The sequence below is a fragment of the Podospora pseudopauciseta genome, chromosome 6 (assembly GCF_035222475.1).
Source record: "Podospora pseudopauciseta strain CBS 411.78 chromosome 6, whole genome shotgun sequence".
In the NCBI taxonomy this organism is placed as follows: Eukaryota; Fungi; Ascomycota; class Sordariomycetes; order Sordariales; family Podosporaceae; genus Podospora; species Podospora pseudopauciseta.
Window position 1 is genome coordinate 816,601 of NC_085895.1, and position 17,356 is coordinate 833,956.

General features: G+C 53.4%; 6 protein-coding genes across 6 annotated transcripts; 2 read left to right on the top strand and 4 right to left on the bottom strand.

The window, feature by feature from the left end:
• Positions 1-176: 176 nt before the first annotated feature.
• QC763_605040 (uncharacterized protein) lies at positions 177-8,521 on the top strand. Its single transcript, XM_062914346.1, has 3 exons — positions 177-5,826; positions 5,882-7,921; positions 7,993-8,521. The coding sequence occupies exons 1-3, from the start codon at positions 5,692-5,694 to the stop codon at positions 8,170-8,172; spliced, it is 2,355 nt and encodes a 784-aa protein (XP_062762575.1). The 5' UTR covers positions 177-5,691; the 3' UTR covers positions 8,173-8,521.
• PRP43 (DEAH-box ATP-dependent RNA helicase prp43) lies at positions 1,854-5,083 on the bottom strand (the record flags this gene model as incomplete). The annotated part of the gene is made up of 2 exons (XM_062914345.1): positions 1,854-2,668; positions 2,762-5,083. The coding sequence occupies 2 exons, from the start codon at positions 5,081-5,083 to the stop codon at positions 2,552-2,554; spliced, it is 2,439 nt and encodes an 812-aa protein (XP_062762576.1). The 3' UTR covers positions 1,854-2,551.
• On the bottom strand, positions 5,348-9,158 carry QC763_605050 (uncharacterized protein). Its single transcript, XM_062914347.1, has 2 exons — positions 8,899-9,158; positions 5,348-8,824 (listed from the first exon to the last, which is right to left on the bottom strand). The coding sequence occupies exons 1-2, from the start codon at positions 9,007-9,009 to the stop codon at positions 8,660-8,662; spliced, it is 276 nt and encodes a 91-aa protein (XP_062762577.1). The 5' UTR covers positions 9,010-9,158; the 3' UTR covers positions 5,348-8,659.
• Positions 9,159-9,457: 299 nt separating this feature from the next.
• QC763_605060 (uncharacterized protein) lies at positions 9,458-11,300 on the bottom strand. The gene is made up of 3 exons (XM_062914348.1): positions 10,866-11,300; positions 10,613-10,811; positions 9,458-10,558 (listed from the first exon to the last, which is right to left on the bottom strand). Exons 1-3 carry the CDS (start codon positions 11,141-11,143, stop codon positions 9,767-9,769), a joined length of 1,269 nt encoding a protein of 422 aa, XP_062762578.1. The 5' UTR covers positions 11,144-11,300; the 3' UTR covers positions 9,458-9,766.
• Positions 11,301-13,129: 1,829 nt separating this feature from the next.
• QC763_605070 (uncharacterized protein) lies at positions 13,130-14,919 on the top strand (the record flags this gene model as incomplete). The annotated part of the gene is made up of 2 exons (XM_062914349.1): positions 13,130-14,395; positions 14,659-14,919. 2 exons carry the CDS (start codon positions 13,130-13,132, stop codon positions 14,917-14,919), a joined length of 1,527 nt encoding a protein of 508 aa, XP_062762579.1.
• Positions 14,920-15,161: 242 nt separating this feature from the next.
• On the bottom strand, positions 15,162-17,329 carry QC763_605080 (uncharacterized protein; the record flags this gene model as incomplete). Its single annotated transcript, XM_062914350.1, has 3 exons — positions 15,162-15,815; positions 15,882-16,613; positions 16,682-17,329. 2 exons carry the CDS (start codon positions 17,327-17,329, stop codon positions 16,569-16,571), a joined length of 693 nt encoding a protein of 230 aa, XP_062762580.1. The 3' UTR covers positions 15,162-15,815; positions 15,882-16,568.
• Between the last annotated feature and the right edge of the window lie 27 nt (positions 17,330-17,356).

The following is a 17,356-nucleotide window of genomic DNA, read 5'->3' on the forward strand; positions in this document are numbered from 1 at the left end:
TGTCAGAAACAAGCAACAGGGCCAGTCCCGGTCTGTCAGTGGGGATCCACTGCAGGCTAGCGGCTCGCGGGTCAGTGGGGCTAACACAGTGTTCTCACTGTCTTCAGTGCTCGCTGCCTCGAACAGATACCTTGTGCCATAATGCTACAAACCCCAAGTTTTCCCTGAAGTATTATGCAGATTTCAGGACGCCCACCGAATCCAAGTTCGGCCATGATGCCATGCAGCCAGACGCTCTAGGCCATCAAGAGGGCGATTCTTTCCCAATATGTCGATCGACGAAGCAACAAGTTCCCCAACACAACAAGGTCGTCACTTTTCCTGCAAACATGCATCCAGCCTTGTTTCCTCTCCCATCAGACCGTGAGGTAGCGTTGGAAGCGGGTACTCCGTGCATCTTCACATGGGCCTTGCATGAGATTCCTCTCTATTCTTGACTTTGTGACTTCTCAGCTATCACTTCGAGAACAGAAACCCTCAATTCACCTCAGTTGCGACTCTTCCCCGGCCTATGCCGCGTTTGGTTATCACGGGGTCTTCAATCCTTGCGGCCTCGATGGAACCCACTGTCCGGGTGCTATAACCGGATTTTTGACCAGTACCATCGATTTGCCTTTGCTTTTCACCGCTTACATCATGAGATTTGCGCTGCTCTTGACCATGATATGATTATGGTACAACGACAGTCTCGCTCACTCACAGGTCCAGAAAAGATTTCACAGCAGAGACCTCTCACAGACCATAATATCTGACTCAAATATACCCACTCTTCGAAGCGCCATCTTTAGAGACACAGAGTATCCAGGCGGGTATCAGCATATCACTTGCCCGTCTGTCGTAACACCCACGATAATACAGCTACGGGGAATCACCCCTTGGTCAATCTCCCTTCCTCCAGGCATACTTGACACCTCCTTTACACCGCAGCAGCGTCATGAGCCTCAGAAATAGTGTCATTCTTCGAGAATACGACACAAACCAAGAAATTCGGCACCTATCATGCCTTTCCGGCTTCCCCACGGCAGCTGCCACGACACATGGCGCCAGCCTAGCAGAACATATCACACAAATACTACTACACTCGACGGGCCATCCCGGGCGGTGTGTCACAAGCGGGCGCCGGGTGTTGAAGCCGCGTTATAATATAGGTAGGGATGGAGGTTCATGTTGCTTGTTACCATCCTCGAGGACGGTTGGCCATGAACATGACGAGTGTAGCTTTGCATTGATCACCTCTAGTTGACTGCAACCTCAGTATCAGCGGAGGTCAACCCACCGAGAAGGAGAGAGACATCAAACATCAACTGAACATATCTCGGGGGTAGACAACCCAACACAAGGAAAATCCACAGAGGGCCAGACGCTTGGGATCCTCCCCATCATGGCCCCATTCACCGGGTTCCTACTCATACATACCCACCACTGTCAGTTCGCATATACCCAAAGCTGATTGGACCGCCTCGGCAGCATTGTATTGACATGGTAGCACGGCATTTGCATAGCAAGCCACCAAAACGCCATCTTTCTCAGTCAGGTCTCGGGGAACAGAGCGCAAAATGCCCATGTCCCGGACCGGCCGCCGGCCGTCCATACCTCGGCAAGCCGCATGTGCTTTCCTTCCCTATCTACTGATTGGACCGAAGGTGTAGAGGTGATGGGTTTTGACGTTTCACTGCTTTGATATGCCTTTTGGACCCATGAAACCGGTGAGCAAAGCTGCTATCTATCGTAAAGAGAGGGATGATAATGGTTGGGGGAAATGATACCCCTGCTTGTCGGGAGGTTGTCTACCACACCTTTCATATCACGAGCGGATTTTGTGTTGTAGAATAGAGAAATTCTAGAAGAATTTGAGCAGCATCAATTTTTTTTTCTTTTCTTGACTGGAAGGAGAAGATTCCATGCGTGACATTCACAGCTTGATCAATCATTCTTGTTGTCCCTCTTCCCTATCACCACCATCACCATCACCACGCAAGCCAATACCATTTATACACACACGTTCCTGCGTCATCTCACAAAAAAGTGACCCAAAACTCTTAGTCCGTCCCCCAAATTACCCCTTATTCAACCATCCCGATAACACCCACTATCCTAACAAAGTATCCCTCTCCCTCGACATCTCCACAAAGCCATGATAAATCCCGGACGTTATCCAGCCCACACCCATACCCACACCCACACCCGCCTCCTTCTCTCACACAGTTGACAACCCCCCCACCATTACTCTCCCGTCAAACTTTACAAATCTTGCTCAAAGTCCCACAATCTCTACACCATTCACCCCTCTAACCATCGCACACATCACGTATCTCACGATCCAGCAAGAAACTAAACCCTTTCTGTTCAGAAATCCTCATCTTCCACCCGCAAGGAAAAACTCGCCCCTCTATCTCACACTTCCCCGTAAACACAACTAGGTAGTTACCCACATCAACACACGCCCGAAAATTGCACCATGTCCCAAATCATCAAATTGTCTATTTTACCTTCCCCCCACCCCCAACCCCCAACATGCTCAGATACATTAACACATCCCATACACACCAAATCAATAACCCCCCTTCATAGCCTGCCTCCTCTTCACCTTCTCCGTTAACCTCACCAGCGCAGACTTGATCTCCCCCTTCTCAAAAGTATCAACATCATAATAAACCGGCGCAATTTCCTATATTTACCCCCCAAAAAGTTAGCAATCCTCTTCTTCCACTTCCCCCCCACCCCCAAAAAAAAGAAAAGAAAAAGAGAAAAGAAAACTTACAAGAAGCCACTCGGGCCTAACATTCGTCACCGTCCGGATATACTGCTTCGTCGTGAGCACAAACTCATTGTACACCACCCAATCATACGGGCTCGACACCACCGTGCTCGGATGAATCATCACCATCTGGTCGTCCTTTACCGTCTTGTAAATCTTGCTATTCGAGCTCTCCCTCATGGCGACCTGCATAAAAAACCCCGCCAGCAGCGCCCGCCGAATGTTGGTATAATAGTCCTTGTTGTTGAACGGCGTCGACACGAGCTCAATCTCGTGCGTCTCCATGATGCGCTTGAGCTGAGCCCGGACATTGTCGGCAGAGGACAGGTGACGGAACGACAAAAAGTGCTCGTGGCACCACTTCTTGACGTCCTCGCCGTTTTGCTCGGCGCCCTTGTAGGCGTGGTAGGCGTTGAGAAGCGTCAGGTGGTCGCCGTCGGGGTGGGCAAACTGGGCCTTCATCTCGTCGGCACGCTTGCGGTTGTTGTTGGGACGGATCCATATTTGAGGTACCGACAACAACGAGGTGATGGAGAGGATCTCGTTGGAGCAGTAGAACTCGGGAGAAGAGATGAGCATGACGGCCAGAGCGGGATCCAAGGGGAACTCAGACGCCAAGCTCCCAAGCTTAGTGAGACCACCGTCATCATCGAGACAGGCAAGGTAGTTGAGTTCCTCGAGGGCGCGCATCATGGTCTCCGGGGCTGGTGGGTCCATGAAGTCAAAGTGCACCAAATCTTCGACACCAAGCTTCTTGAGTTCAAGAATGGTGTTGGAAAGGTTAGACCGGAGAATTTCAGGATAAGTCTGCTCAATAAGCTCTTTCTTAAAGGCCTTCTCGGTGTAGAGACGGAAGCACTTGCCCGGCCTGGTACGACCGGCACGACCGGCTCTCTGTTGGGCCGAGGCCTTGGAGATGGGAGAAACCAAGAGCGATTCCACACGAGAGCGAGGGTTGTAGATCTTTTGCTTGCTGAACCCAGGGTCCACGACATAGACGATACCGTCGATCGTCAACGAGGTTTCGGCGATGTTCGTCGCCACGATGCACTTGCGGCCGGGACGACCCCCCTTCCGGAATGGCTCGGGGGCCTTGTCGAAGATCTTTTGTTGTTGATGTGGTGGCAAAGTACCGTAAAGAGGGTAGATGGCCAGCGGACCAGCGTCTGATTCTCTGACCATATCATCCACCTCCAAACTGATCCGGCGGCAGGCATCCTCAATCTCCTCTTCACCCGTCAGGAAGAGCAGGATGTCACCCTCGGGCTCAACCGCATGAATCTGAAGAACTGTCCTGACGGCGGCCTCGACGTAATCTCGCTCGGGTTCGGGGGTGTAAAAGATCTCGACAGGGTGTGTGCGACCGGGAACGGCGAGCAAAGGGGCGGGAGGGTCCTCCTTCCGCAAGCTGAAGTAGGACTGGAACTTTTGCGCATCGAGCGTGGCAGACATGACAATGATCTTCAGGTCGCTTCTTCTGTGGGCGATCTCCTTGAGGAGGGCCATCAGGATATCGGTGGCGAGCGTACGTTCGTGAGCTTCATCGAGAATGATGCAGCTGTACCGGTTCATGTTGGGATCGTGCATGGCCTCGCGCAGCAGCTGACCATCCGTCATGTACTTGAGGAGAGTCTTGGGGCCGGTCCTGTTCTCGAAACGGATGCTGTAACCGACTTCCTGACCCAGTTCAACATCGAGTTCGTTTGCGACACGCTGGGCGACCGACATGGCGGCGACACGACGAGGCTGCGTGCAAGCAATGAGCTTGCCGGTCTGGTGTGGCATTTCGTCGTAAAGAACATACTGAGGGATCTGTGTGGTTTTGCCGGAACCAGTCTCACCGACGAAGACGAGAATCTGGGTCTTGTGGTAGAGCTCGAGGAACTCTTCGCGCTGCTTAGAGACGGGCAGGTCGCGACGAGTCTTGAGGATCTTGAAGTAGTTCTCCGAGTGCGGCTTGCCGGTCCAGGGGTTGATGTCCGAGTCCTCAGCCTTCGCGGCCTGAAGGGCGGTGGTGTTGTGGCGCTCCATCTCGTCGAGAGGCGACTTGAAGTCGTTGGCGCCGTCCATGTTGAGATGGGCGAGATATGGGTTGGGCTTGTCGTCGGTCTTGATGCGCTTCGAGTCCTGGGCGTCGCTTTCCACGCTCGATCGCTTCGTGCCCTTTTGATCGGCCATTCCGAAGGTGAGAGGAGTGAGTGCAGAGATGGGGTGAGAGATTCTGCACAAGACAGATGGAATGGCGGGGATTTCACTGTTTGCGCTTGCCTTGCCCTGTCGATGCCGTCCACAAGGCTGCCGCAACTTTTTGTTTGGCAAGCACATCCGCGTTTCCACCAAAATTTTGGATAGTGGGGCGATCAAGACCCCAGTCTGGCGATAAGCATTTACAGAGTATACGATCTATCTCATCGGGACTTATACAGCTGTTCAAGCTTTCAAGTGCCAACTTGTCGACTTTATGACAAGTATTCATACATTGTTTTCGAGGTGGGTTTGATGAGGAGAGGTCTACTCATTCTACTCTCAGCAGCTCAGAACAGGTCAAAACAAACATCTCTACAGATCAAGTCGCTTATGTATCACTCTATCCGATCTTCCACCCCGCGTTCCACACTGTTTCTGCCCTGGCCCAAGCACAGCAACCCAAATTTTCTCTCAGGGTTCGGGCTCACCTAGACAATCGGCATATTGGGAAGAAACGTGGTGGCACAGTCCCGAGTTCACTTTGGGCCCCGTTGTACCTATCATAGAGCAGCTTTGAATCATCATTCAAGTTTGGGTTTTCCCCTGCTTTTGCTCCAAGTCCGACTCGACGTCCGTCCCATCACCCCGCGGTGGTTGTTAGCCCCGCCAAACTGAATGTGCTTTTATATACCACCTCTATCACATCGCTACACTCACTCTACCCAAGCTCATAAATCGACCCCAACATGTCGTATTCAGGAGCCCTCAACCCGGCCTCGGAGGACTACGAGTCCCGTCCTCATTACTACATTGGCCAGCACGACTCGGACCGGTGCGAGGTCCTCGACGACGACCAGTACAACCAGGTTCTTAACAGTGGAGTAAGATCCCTTGCAGATTCCCGAGCATAAACAAACACTAACACGGACTGTCTAGTTCAACTTTGTCACTGCCCCAATCACCAATCAGCATTTCTTCCGGAGGGTTGTCGACCAGCACAAGGAATTTCTCAAGGAGAGGCAAGAATGGAACGACCGTCTGGCTCCGGCTCAAAGGACGAACCCGTCTCTGCCAGTACCCATCGTGCCTACACTGACAGATGAGGACACCTCGCTGTACCCAAGCCACCACATCGGCTCCTTCATCACCTATGCCAGCCCATGGATCGACCTTTGCTCCACAGACCCGTATATCTCGGGCGTCTCTCGCCAGGTCCTCAACATGGAGGTCGCCTATGCCAACTTCTGCGGTGCCAGGACCATCGTGATCCCCGGGCCTAGGCAAGATGAGAGCGGCCGTGGTATTGCTCAGTTTGCCCGTGCGATTCAGGAGGCGTTGCTTCAGGTGACAAGGGCTAACCTGATCATTCACCTGCCCATGTACCGCGAGCCCCTGTTGGAGGAGAAGTGCGAAACGCTCTCGGATATCTTTGACGGGAGCCGTATGGACGCTGACCCCAAGAAAGAGATTGACATCTTCACTTCATGGGACTCATGGCACACCATCCGCTCAGTATGCGAGTACTCGAGCAGATTATTCCTCGCCCTCCGCATTCCTCGCCGTGTGCCGGAAAAGAACCTCCAGGAGCGGTGGTTCTCGGAGCCATTGCACTTCTTGACCATCGGCCAGTCCATCTTTCAGTCCAACCGAGCCGGCAGCCCAACTCTCACCAAGCACCACCAAGATCTCATCAACCGTTACATGCGTCTCAAGAACGCCCCCTGGATCATCCTGAATGACGTCGGCCCCAACGCCGAAGACCTCGGCGCCGCCCGTGCCATCAAAGCGATCGAGTACCCCTCCCTCGCCGAAGCAAGCAAAGCCCTCCAGGAACGCAAGCCCAAGTCGGGCCTGAACGAGTACGTCTCGTACATGAAGTACCTCGAGCGCCAACAACCCCCCTACACGGCCATGGAAACCCCAGCCTTGACTAGTTTTCAAGACTGGCTCCAGTCCCCCCTCCAGCCCCTCGCCGACAACCTCGAGTCAGCCACCTACGAGGTCTTCGAGGGCGACCCGGTCAAATACGACCAGTACGAAGCCGCCATCAAGGAAGCCATGGCCGAGTGGAAGATCCTCAAGAAGCCCTCGGCCCTCGGGACAGAGAGCGAGCCTTACAACCCAGAACTCGTCTGTGCTGTCGCCGGCGCCGGCCGTGGGCCTCTTGTTACTCGTGTCCTCCGCGCAGCACAGGCAACCAACACCAAGATCCAACTCTGGGCCGTGGAGAAGAACCAGAACGCGTTTGTCTACCTCTTGAACAAGAACAAGCGGGAGTGGGACGGGCAGGTGACGCTCGTAAAGACAGACATGCGCGGCTGGGGCGGGCCGGTTCCCCGGGGGTCGTCTACGCCGTGCAAAGTTGACATACTGGTGACGGAGCTCCTTGGTTCGTTTGGAGACAATGAGCTGTCGCCTGAATGTCTGGATGGCATCCAGAACCATCTCTTTCAACCGAGCGGGATGTCTATCCCTCACAGCTACACCGCCCACCTCTCCCCAATCTCCACCCCGAGGCTGTTTGCTGACATCGCCTCCCGCGAGTCAGACCCGCACGCGTTTGAGATCCCTTATGTTGTTAGGTTGTTTCAGCTGGATTTCAACGCGCAAAAGGTCCCTAATCACCCGAGGTTTCAGCAGGCGTGGGAGTTTGTTCATCCTGTTGGTGTCAACAGGGCGGACGAGTTTGCTGCTGAGTATGGGTTTGGGAGGAAGTATGTCACTCCCGGCGGGGGGGCGATGTATGGGAGTAATGGGACGAATGAGCATAATGCCAGGCGCTGTCACTTGACGTTTGTTTGCCCTACGCGGGGTGTTACTCACGGGTTGGCGGGGTATTTTGAGTCGACGCTTTATGAGAGCCAGTTGGAGGGGGGGGGGGAGGGGAAAAGGGTGGAGATTAGCATCTTGCCTGATCAGATCGATAGGAAGAGTAAGGATATGATTAGTTGGTTTCCCATCTTTTTTCCGCTCAAGGTATGTAACATTCGCAAAAGGAGAATGGGAGGTGGGGGGAGGACGGTTTTGCTGACATGACGCACGATTAGAAACCGCTGTACTTTCCTCAGGACGCCGAGTTGGAGGTTAGCATGTGGAGGCAGACGGACGACACAAAGGTTTGGTATGAGTGGCTGATCGAGGTGTACGCCTGGGTTGGGCCGCAGACGAGGATCAAGGTGGGGGCGAGCGAGATGCATAGTAGTAAGAAGGTTGCTTGTTTGATGTAGTTGTGTTGGATAGTAGAGGGGGGGGTATATGGTAGGCTAGGGAAAAGAAGGGGTGTTTTAAAAAGTCGGTTTTGAATTGCTACTTTGAGATATCTGACTCTTTGGTTTTGGCCCCATTGTGTCAGCAGAGAGAGAGAGAGAGAGGTATCGACAGACAACGAAGAAACCTCTTACCATTTTTTATCTCTATCATGGAAGATTTTATGTAACGCCTTTTTCTTTTTCTTTTTTGCCGCCCTTCATCCCCCTTCTCCGACTTGCTCTTTGCGCCGCAGAATGTCCTCCTCCCCTTCTGTTGGTCCAGTCAAGTTATCGTGATGACACTGGCGGCAATGTAGAAATGTTTTGCGCCGTCATCGTCTCGTTGGTATTAACCCCCCCCATGTGAGATCCAGCCCCTCCCCAATCGCGACCTCGCGTCAATGTCCTACTGCGTTCTCTATCCATCCCACTCTCGATCTTAAAACTCCAGCCCCACACCCGCCGCTCACTCCTCCATCTTCGTATCCCCCCCTTTGTCCCCCCCCTCAGCACCCCTTACATAAAGCACATTATTACACCGGATCAGGACCTGGCCGAGGGTGCCCGTGAACTTTTGCTCAATGAACTCCTCCGTGTTGGCGAGCTGGATGTTCATGTAGGAGTCGATGCTCTGTTTTGTTTTGCCGTCGTCATATCGTCAGTGTACCGATTGTTTCTTTTGCACCTTTGGGATAAAAAACATACGACTAATCTCCCCTTGTACTCTGTCTCGTTCCACTTTAGGCGGACGATCACGTCCTTGTTGACGAGGTCTTGGAGGAAGGGCCGGGGGTTGACGGGGACGAAGGAGGACATTTTTGCTTTTTCTCCCCCGCTGACTGTATGGGGTGATAGATGTGTGGTGGGCGGGAGTCGTTGTCGTCGTCGTCGTCGTGGTGATTGATGATGGTGGTGGTGGATAGTCAGTCGTTAATTAGTTGATAACAGCGGAATGCGACCAGCAAGCAAGTAAGCTTGGGGGAAATTTTGGCTTGGCATTTTGCGCAACTGGCGCGGCGCGCAACCGCGTCGTTGGTTGGTTTGGGTAGGTGGGCAGGTGACTGGCGGGTGGCACGGGCTGGCATCACTCAACACACTCTCTTACTCATCACAGATGTTGGTAAATGTAGTTTTTGACACAAATAATCATAATAATAATACAAAATACAGCTCAGTATAAACATTCAGCAATTCAAGGAGTTTCATTAACCCACCCAACCCTCATCTCACACCGCCGTTGAAGAGCCCAATTCCCGTCCCCAGTCATCCATCCACCCATCCATCCATCCACCCCCTTTCAAAAAAACCGAAACAGTCATGATATAACCTATCCAAAGTTCGTCTAACATAGTCCCAAATAATCCATCCATCCCCAATAATCACGCTGATGAAATACCCGCCCGTTTCCCAAGTAAAATCAAACATGAAAAGCCACCGTTCCCAAAGTCCAAATCCCAGGAATGATATAATATAGGAAACAGATCTTCCCCCCCCCCCCCACCAACATCCTCACTCATGCTTTTTGATCTTGCTTGTTTACCCTCACCTCCCCACGTAACCACCACCCTCCCAATCACAACCACCCCAACGGACTCGCCGCCCCCCTCCCCAGCCTCGTATCCGTCAACCCGCCACTACTCCCCGTAGCCTGCGTGACCCCCGTCCACCCCGTCATCCCACTCTCCGGACTCGCCGCCCTTTCCCTCTCAACCGGCACCTCCGCCTCCAGCTCGGCCGGCGCCCTCGTCCCGATGGGAACTTGAATCCCCACCCCGTACATCACCCCGCTATCCCCCCTCCCATGGCTCTTTTTACTTTCATACGTCCTCACACTGCCCGGACTATGCAGCAAGCTGTGGCTTCTCTTCCCGTACCCACCACCCAGCCTTGGGGAAGGCTCCTCCGATAGCTCGTACGGAGGCGGGATGGCACGGTAAGAAACCGATTTTTCTTTGGGAGGGACGGGGGGTGCTTCGGCGTGCTCGGGAATGGTGTTGTGGTGCATCCGGGAGGAGGATCGATGGGAGCGCTGGGAGCGGTAGGATGGGGTTGGGGCTGTGTGTTGACTGTTTGTGTCGTCATAGAAGGTATGGTGGGGGCGGGAGCGGGTGCTGTAGCGTGAAGGGGCGCCGCTTCCGGGTTGGGGAGGTTTTTGTTGGGGGGCGTATTGTTTCCTGCGACGGCGCATGTAGCACCAGAGACATAGCGAGGAAAAAATGATGAAAAACCCCAGGCCGCCGCCGACGGCGATGCCGATTATGGCTGTTGAGCTTAGGCCGGTGGACGAGGAACTGGTATTGTCTGGGGGGAGGAGGACGTTGGTTGCGGGGGGGATGGCTGCTGTTCGGGAGGGGCTGACGGCGTTCTAGATAGGGGGTTAGTATGTACACGGACGAAAAGGGGGAAGGGGGAGACATACGGAGAGATCAGAGGCTTGGAAGCGGATCTGAACTGCATAGGCTGATATCGCACCTCCTCTGAGGGTGACGGTTGCAGTGCTGGCGATGGTGGAGTTTTTGATGACGATTGGCTTGAGTTCGCCGGCGCCGCCTTGCCAGACCGTGGTGCATCCTGATTCCGGCTTTGATTCGGTTGCGCAGGTGTATTCGACACCATAGCTGCACGTGCATGTTAGCGCTCAATTCTTCCGTGACCGTGAGATATCAACATACTTTGGACAGCAGGCAATGGCGGTTTCCGTCACGGTGCTTGATGTGCGAACACTCGAGCATGCAGCTGTATACTCCTGCGGGCAGAACCCAGGCGAGTAGTATTTTGTCGGTTCTGGATCATAACCACTCGGGAAACAGTCTTTATGTGTTGGGAATAGCGGCCCCTGAACATAACTCGACTCCTTATCCCCCTCAAAAACCTCGTAAAAGTTGGAAAGAACCGTCGCACAACTCGACGGAGCCGAGAAGGTCGTGGTCAACGGACCGATGGCCGCCATCTTTGAGCCGCCCGCTCGTTGTTATCCGATATCAATTCGTCGTCAAACCATCCAATGTCACAGCTGCTTGGCGTTGATGTTTCGTCCTCGACAAAAAGTTGCACAATTCCTTGGTGTTTGTCGTTTAGAGTCTTGTCGTCTAAAGAGATGAGATGACGAAAAGAAAGATAGACAGAAAATGCAGAAGAGAGAGAGGGAGAGAGAGGGAGAAAGAGAGAGAGAGAGAGGAGAGGAAAGATTAACGAGACCCAGACCCAACGGCGCAATTTCCATTCCCAGAAGGGACTTGGGTGCAGCACCGCCGGGGGGTTTTCTGCACGCCGCTCTCATGCTCACACGCTCGGCGATTGAACCCACCTCTTCACCCTTCCCTCACCACCTCCTGGTGCGTTGGGGTCCGGAGGCGGCGAGGCGGCACCGTATTGATAGCTCTGCAGACAACTGATGCTGCTGAGCTGTTGAATCGAGTCTACTGCTGGCAAAAGAGCTCTCTACCTTTTTGACACGAAGCATGGAAGCAACCCTTGGGGTTCGGGCATCTCGGCCATCTTCTGGCTCCTTTTGGGATGCGATGGCGGCAAATTGACCAATGGAAACAGGTGTGGTTTTTCTAGCAAACTCAGCCCCCCTGTTTACCAACTGGTGCAAGTTTGTTCCTCTGTCAGGTCTGTTTGTGTCTGAGCAAAAAAGAGTGACAGCAGCAGGTTCAGGTCTCTGGGAGACGGCACAGAACGTCGGGGATCGTGGCTGAATGCGACTTTACTGGTGTTGCTGACCTCAGAGCCCACTTCGAGGGGGGGGTAGGTAGGTACATAACGTGTAAAAAAAGCGACGGGTCCAGAAGGCGGGGAGCCCGTGTTCCCAAGCGCATTTTCCCTCAGACTGTCCCCCTCATCTTTGCCGCGTTGCTACTTGACCAGCTGGACCTCCTGAGAGTTGATCACGTCGTGATTGTTTCCAGTAGAGAGACACGGGAGGTTGATATTCAGACGTCGTAAAGCCGAGACCAATGCCTTTCGGCAGTTTTTCTTCAACAACAATGCATTTGTTCATGGAGAGTCCAAGACATGGACCCTGCACCACCGCCAGCCTTGCAGGGCCCCAACCGATGGCGACCAACGCGCTACCTGTCGATCCAAAGAAGCATGTGGGGCCTCGTCTATCCACGACGATCCACGACAACGTCCTTTCAGCTGGCTGTCTTTCTGTCAGTATGAGCTCACTATCAATTGAAACATTCTTCATGATGCCGGAGAAACAACAACATCAAACTGACCGACACGGAGAAAGCTTCCGTTTGTCCAGCGAGCAACATCACAGCTGACAGCTGACAAGTTGAGCTGGACGTCAGCACACCAAACATGGATGGATTTGTTCCAGCGTTTCGATAATCGTCCAACCCGGCTAGACTCCCTTGGCGTTGCAATAGCGGATCACATCCCTGCAAGCACTTACGGCGATCCCTGCTGGCCCCGCCCTCTTGTCAAATGTCGGTGCACGTGCCATCTGTTTATCACAATCTTTTATCGGTCTTCTCCAAGCTTTATCAGTTCGAGGGGCACTTGACGGCAGCTTTGCTTTCCATGTCGTGTTTTCTGGGTAGATACCTACCTACCCCTCATCGTTCCCCCGCCGAAAGCAGGCCTGACTCGTTGAGCACACCATGCACACCGGACAAAGAGGCCAGTGGGAGAGAGTCAGGCTGGTGGTGGAAAGCTCCGAGGAGAGCACTTGAGTTGGAGCTTTCCTTGTTTATTGCGTGCCGGACTTGGTGAGAGCTTCCACCAGGCTCGGAGAAGAAGAGAATTCTCAAATGAAGTCTGTCTTTGGGTCCTTTTCCTCTCTTCTCTCTCACCTACCTCAGGATATTTGAATCAATCACTGTATTACCTGTCCCCTAGAACCTCACTTCTGTCTCCTCTGCCTCTGCATGTGTTAACCACCACCGCCCAATTTATCCCTACACATCCTGATCGCCTCGACAGGATGGCCCCCCTCTCTTCCTCGACGGTCCTCGTCGCCACTCTCCTGGCAACAACCACCCTTGCGCAATCCAACGTGCGAGTCTGGTCCTCCGTCGCTTGGATCCTCTACGGCGACCGCACCCCTTTGCTGTCAGACAACCCAACCCTCACCCCCCTCGGCGCGCAACAGCTCAAAGCCCAAGGCGCCGCCCTGCGAACCCGTTACCTTTGGAAATCCTCCCCTGACGACGACGACGATGATGACATCGATAGTAACGGCCTCGACGACATCGCCCCCATCCACGGAATAGAGCAATACACCATCAACAACCGCCAGCTCAGAGCCATGTCCACCACCGACACCTATAACATCGCCTCGGCCATGGCCTTCTTCCAAGGCCTCTACCCCCCCACCACCATCAAACCCTCCAACTCCACCGGCGGTGCCATCGCCGCCACCCTAGCAGACGGAACAACAATGACCTACCCCCTCGACGGCTACCAATACCCCCAAATTCAAACCCTCTCCCGCCTCTTCAACCCAGACTCCATCTACCTCGACGGCTCCTCCCACTGCCCTTCCTTTTTGCAGTCCATGGCCAGTTTTCCAAGCGAAGAAACCCCCTCGTCCAACCTCTCCACCTCGTCCTCCTTTTACGCAAGCCTCTACCCCCGCATCTTCAACTCTTCCTCCCTGCCCTTGGACCAGCTCGACTTTCTACAGGCCTACAACATCTACGACTACGCCGCCTATCACCACCTTCACAACCCGTTGCTGTCTCCCCTTTTTGCCGAAGGTGAACTCCCCCGCCTCCGCTCCCTGGCCTCGAGCGAAATCCGCTCCCGCCACGGGAACCTCTCCCTCCCCATCAGGACCATCGCCGGGCGCACCTTGGCAAGCTACACAAAATCCCTGCTGGTAGACAACATCCGTTCGGCGGGTTCCACCAGCAAGCTCAACCTCCTCTTTTCGTCATTCGAGCCCTTTGTTGCGTTTTTTGCGCTGTCGAGTCTGGATGCAGGCGCGAGCAGGGAGCTGTTTCGTGAGCTCCCTTACCCGGGGGCGGTGATGCTTTTTGAGCTCTTCAGCACGGTGAATACGACCAAGGGGAGGGATGGGGAGGAGGAGTACCCCGAGGTTAAGGACCTGAAGGTGAGGTTTCTGTATAGGAATTCCAGTGCGAGCGAGGCGAGGTTGAGGGTTTATAGTTTGTTTGAGACGGGGGTGAACTACCCGACTTTGGAGTTTTTGGATTTTGAGAGGAAGATGGGGGGGGTGGGGGTCAAGGGGGGGTGGGAGGGGTGGTGTGGGAGTTGTGGGTCGGGGGTTGGGTTTTGTGAGAGGCGGGGTGCTGTCGATGATGATGAGGGGGTGGAAGGGGAGGTGTTATGGGCGGAGTGGAAGGGGAGATGGGTCCTGCTGCTGCGGGGGCGGTTGGGGCGGCGGTCACGGTTGGGGTTTTGGGGTTGGTGACGGGGTTGGCGATGTGGTTGGGGGGGGTGAGGTTTAGTGCTGTTGGGAAGGGGGATGGGTTGAAGGGGGGGTTCAAGGGGGGTAGGAAGGGTGGGGATCAGGATGTGGAGTACGGCGGACGGGGGCAGAAGAAGGAGAGGGTGGGGAGTTGGGAATTGAGGAATGGGAAGAAGGTGGTGGAGGGGGTTGGTGAGGGGGTGGAGGAAACGGGGACGGGGGCGAGGGTGGAGGTGCCTGATCGGAGTCATTTACGGACTGTGGGGGGGAGATGGGAAGAGGATGATGATGATCGGTTGAGTTTGTATGGGCGGGAGCCGGTGAAGGTGCGGGAGTTTTAGGTCTGAGTTTTTGGGTGAAGGGTAATGGGAGTTGGGATAGGTTGAAGGATGAGGCTGTTTTTTGGTCACTTTTTGGCATTCTCTTGATACCCCGTTTTGCTTTTTCTTCTTCTTCTTCTTCTTCTTCTTCTTCTTCTTCTTCTTCTTCTTCTTCTTCTTCTTCTTCTTCTTCTTCTTCTTCTTCTTCTTCTTCTTCTTCTTCTTCTTCTTCTTCTTCTTCTTCTTCTTCTTCTTCTTCTTCTTCAGGTTGGAGTATACGTTCGTTTACTGGGTTGTTCTTTCGTTTGATGGGATGTGGAAGTTGAATACAAGAGATGGATGGATAGACCTTGCTTCTGTTGAGGATGGCGTTTTGGATATTTGAGGTTGACGTCTTGTGAAGGGGATCGATTGGGCATAGGGGCTTTGCATAAGGGGTTGAATTGTTTGACAGTCAGTACCTAGGGAATATGATATACCGCTGCTTTTACACTTCGATTTCTCCAACTACTTTGGTGGTATCTCCAAGAGTGTGCAAACTCATGTGAACACTAAAGCTGGTGCCCAGCTGCTCATCTTGGGCAACAGATCTTAGTCTAACACCACATATGCACGATCAAGAAGACAAAACACTATTCATCCCCGCCAACCGCGTGGCAACAGTCGCAGCAACGGCGGGTAGCAACGGAGGCCAGATCAAAAAATTAAAAAAATAAAATAAAAACCAAATAAAAAAACATAAAAAATATAAAATATAAAATACAAAAACGTGGTCACTAGGAAAACTGCGGACTGTACCGCTGACCACTGGTGTCGTGTTTTGCAGGGCCCGGAACTTGTATTCTTTTGTGTGGGGTAATCTTGGGATGTTGGTTTGAGAAGTGAATTCATGCGCGAGCGTAAGAAATTCGCATGTTCTATTAAGAAGTCAACTGGAGAAAGAGAGAGAGAGAGAGAGAGAGAGAGAGAAGGGGGTCGCTTACCTGACAGATCGGGCGGAGCAAGCCACGTGGCTTGCGAGTGGGAGATGTTGGTTTTTCGGAGAGAGGGAGATTGGCGTGCGGCGTAGGGGGGGGGTGTCCGAGATTGAGGTTGTGTTGAGGATGGAAACTGTATCAGTAAAGTAGGTAGCGAAGATTGACCTCCTCGGTAAGGCCGGTTGTGGATTGCGTTTTTCTTGAGTGATGCCAACGTGCCTGTGCGGTTCAGAGGTAAGGAACGAGGAGGTGTGTACTCAGCGGAAGGAAAGCGAGATGCCGGAGAAACAATATCAACAACTTCCGGGTGGGGCCGGCACCGATCCGACAGTCCCGGCTCACCTCCGGCGTCTCATATCCAATGACGCCAATCTAGCTGAGAAAGCAATGTTATCCAAAACGCACAGAATGAAACGGAGAAAGTAAAAACATCAGGAGCCAGGAAATAACAATAAAAAACAAAAGAAGTGATGAGAAAAAGCAGGGGTATCATTCTCCAGCGCCAACTCCGGCTATCCTTCCCTCCTCAGCCTAAGCAACCCGTCCTCCTTCCTCGGTCCCACATCTACCACCCTCTGTTCTCCGTATTAATGCCCTAGGTTACCCATGGATACCTCGACCATTTCTTGCAATGGCGCAAAGTTTGATCATGCAAAACGAGTTGCTGCTGTTGATGTGTGCCAGTGACTCGTCTTAGTCCTTCTTGCACACGCCATCATCGCAGATGACACGGAAACCCTATCACAAACACATTCAGTATATCTTCGCTCTTCTCACAAATCATCATCAACTCCCGTCCAACTCACCAAAAGCTTCCCCGGCTTCCCCTCCTTGGCACAATCCGCTCCCCCCGCAATAGGGAAATGTCTCTTGAGCGTCGGCAAAAACGTCGTAGGCGAAGAATTAAACATGATCGGGCCGTTGGGAGCTCTCTTGCGGAAGTAGTGAATGGTATCCTCGAACCTCTCTGTCAGACCCACATCCGTAGTCCCGCGCTCCCCGAAGCCAACTCCGGTGCCATCCCAGCAGTCAATATCCGCAAATTGCGCCTCCAGCACAGAAAGGGGCTGCTCGGGACCAAAGAGGACCATACGGACGTTGTAGCCGGAGTTGACGAGGAGATTGGTGTCGTTTGCGAGGATGGCTTCGATCATTTTGGGGTCGAATCCGCCGGCTTTGACGATGGGGTGGTAAGGGGGGATGCCGACCAGGAGGAGGTTGGCTTCGCCGCATTGGACGGGGCGGGGGTGGAAGAGGAATTTGTCGATGTTGGCGTTGTTGACATCGGTGGTGTTGTCCACGGCGCGGGGGGTATGGCTGATGTGGGGGATGGTCGGGAGGTGGCCGATGTTGATGGCCATGACTGTGGTCAGGAGGACCAGGGTGAGGAGGAAGTTGATCATGATGATTGGGTCGTGGACCAAATAGCGAAGGACTGGAAACTTTAGGTGCATTGGTGGGATGGAGAAAAGAGAGGGTTG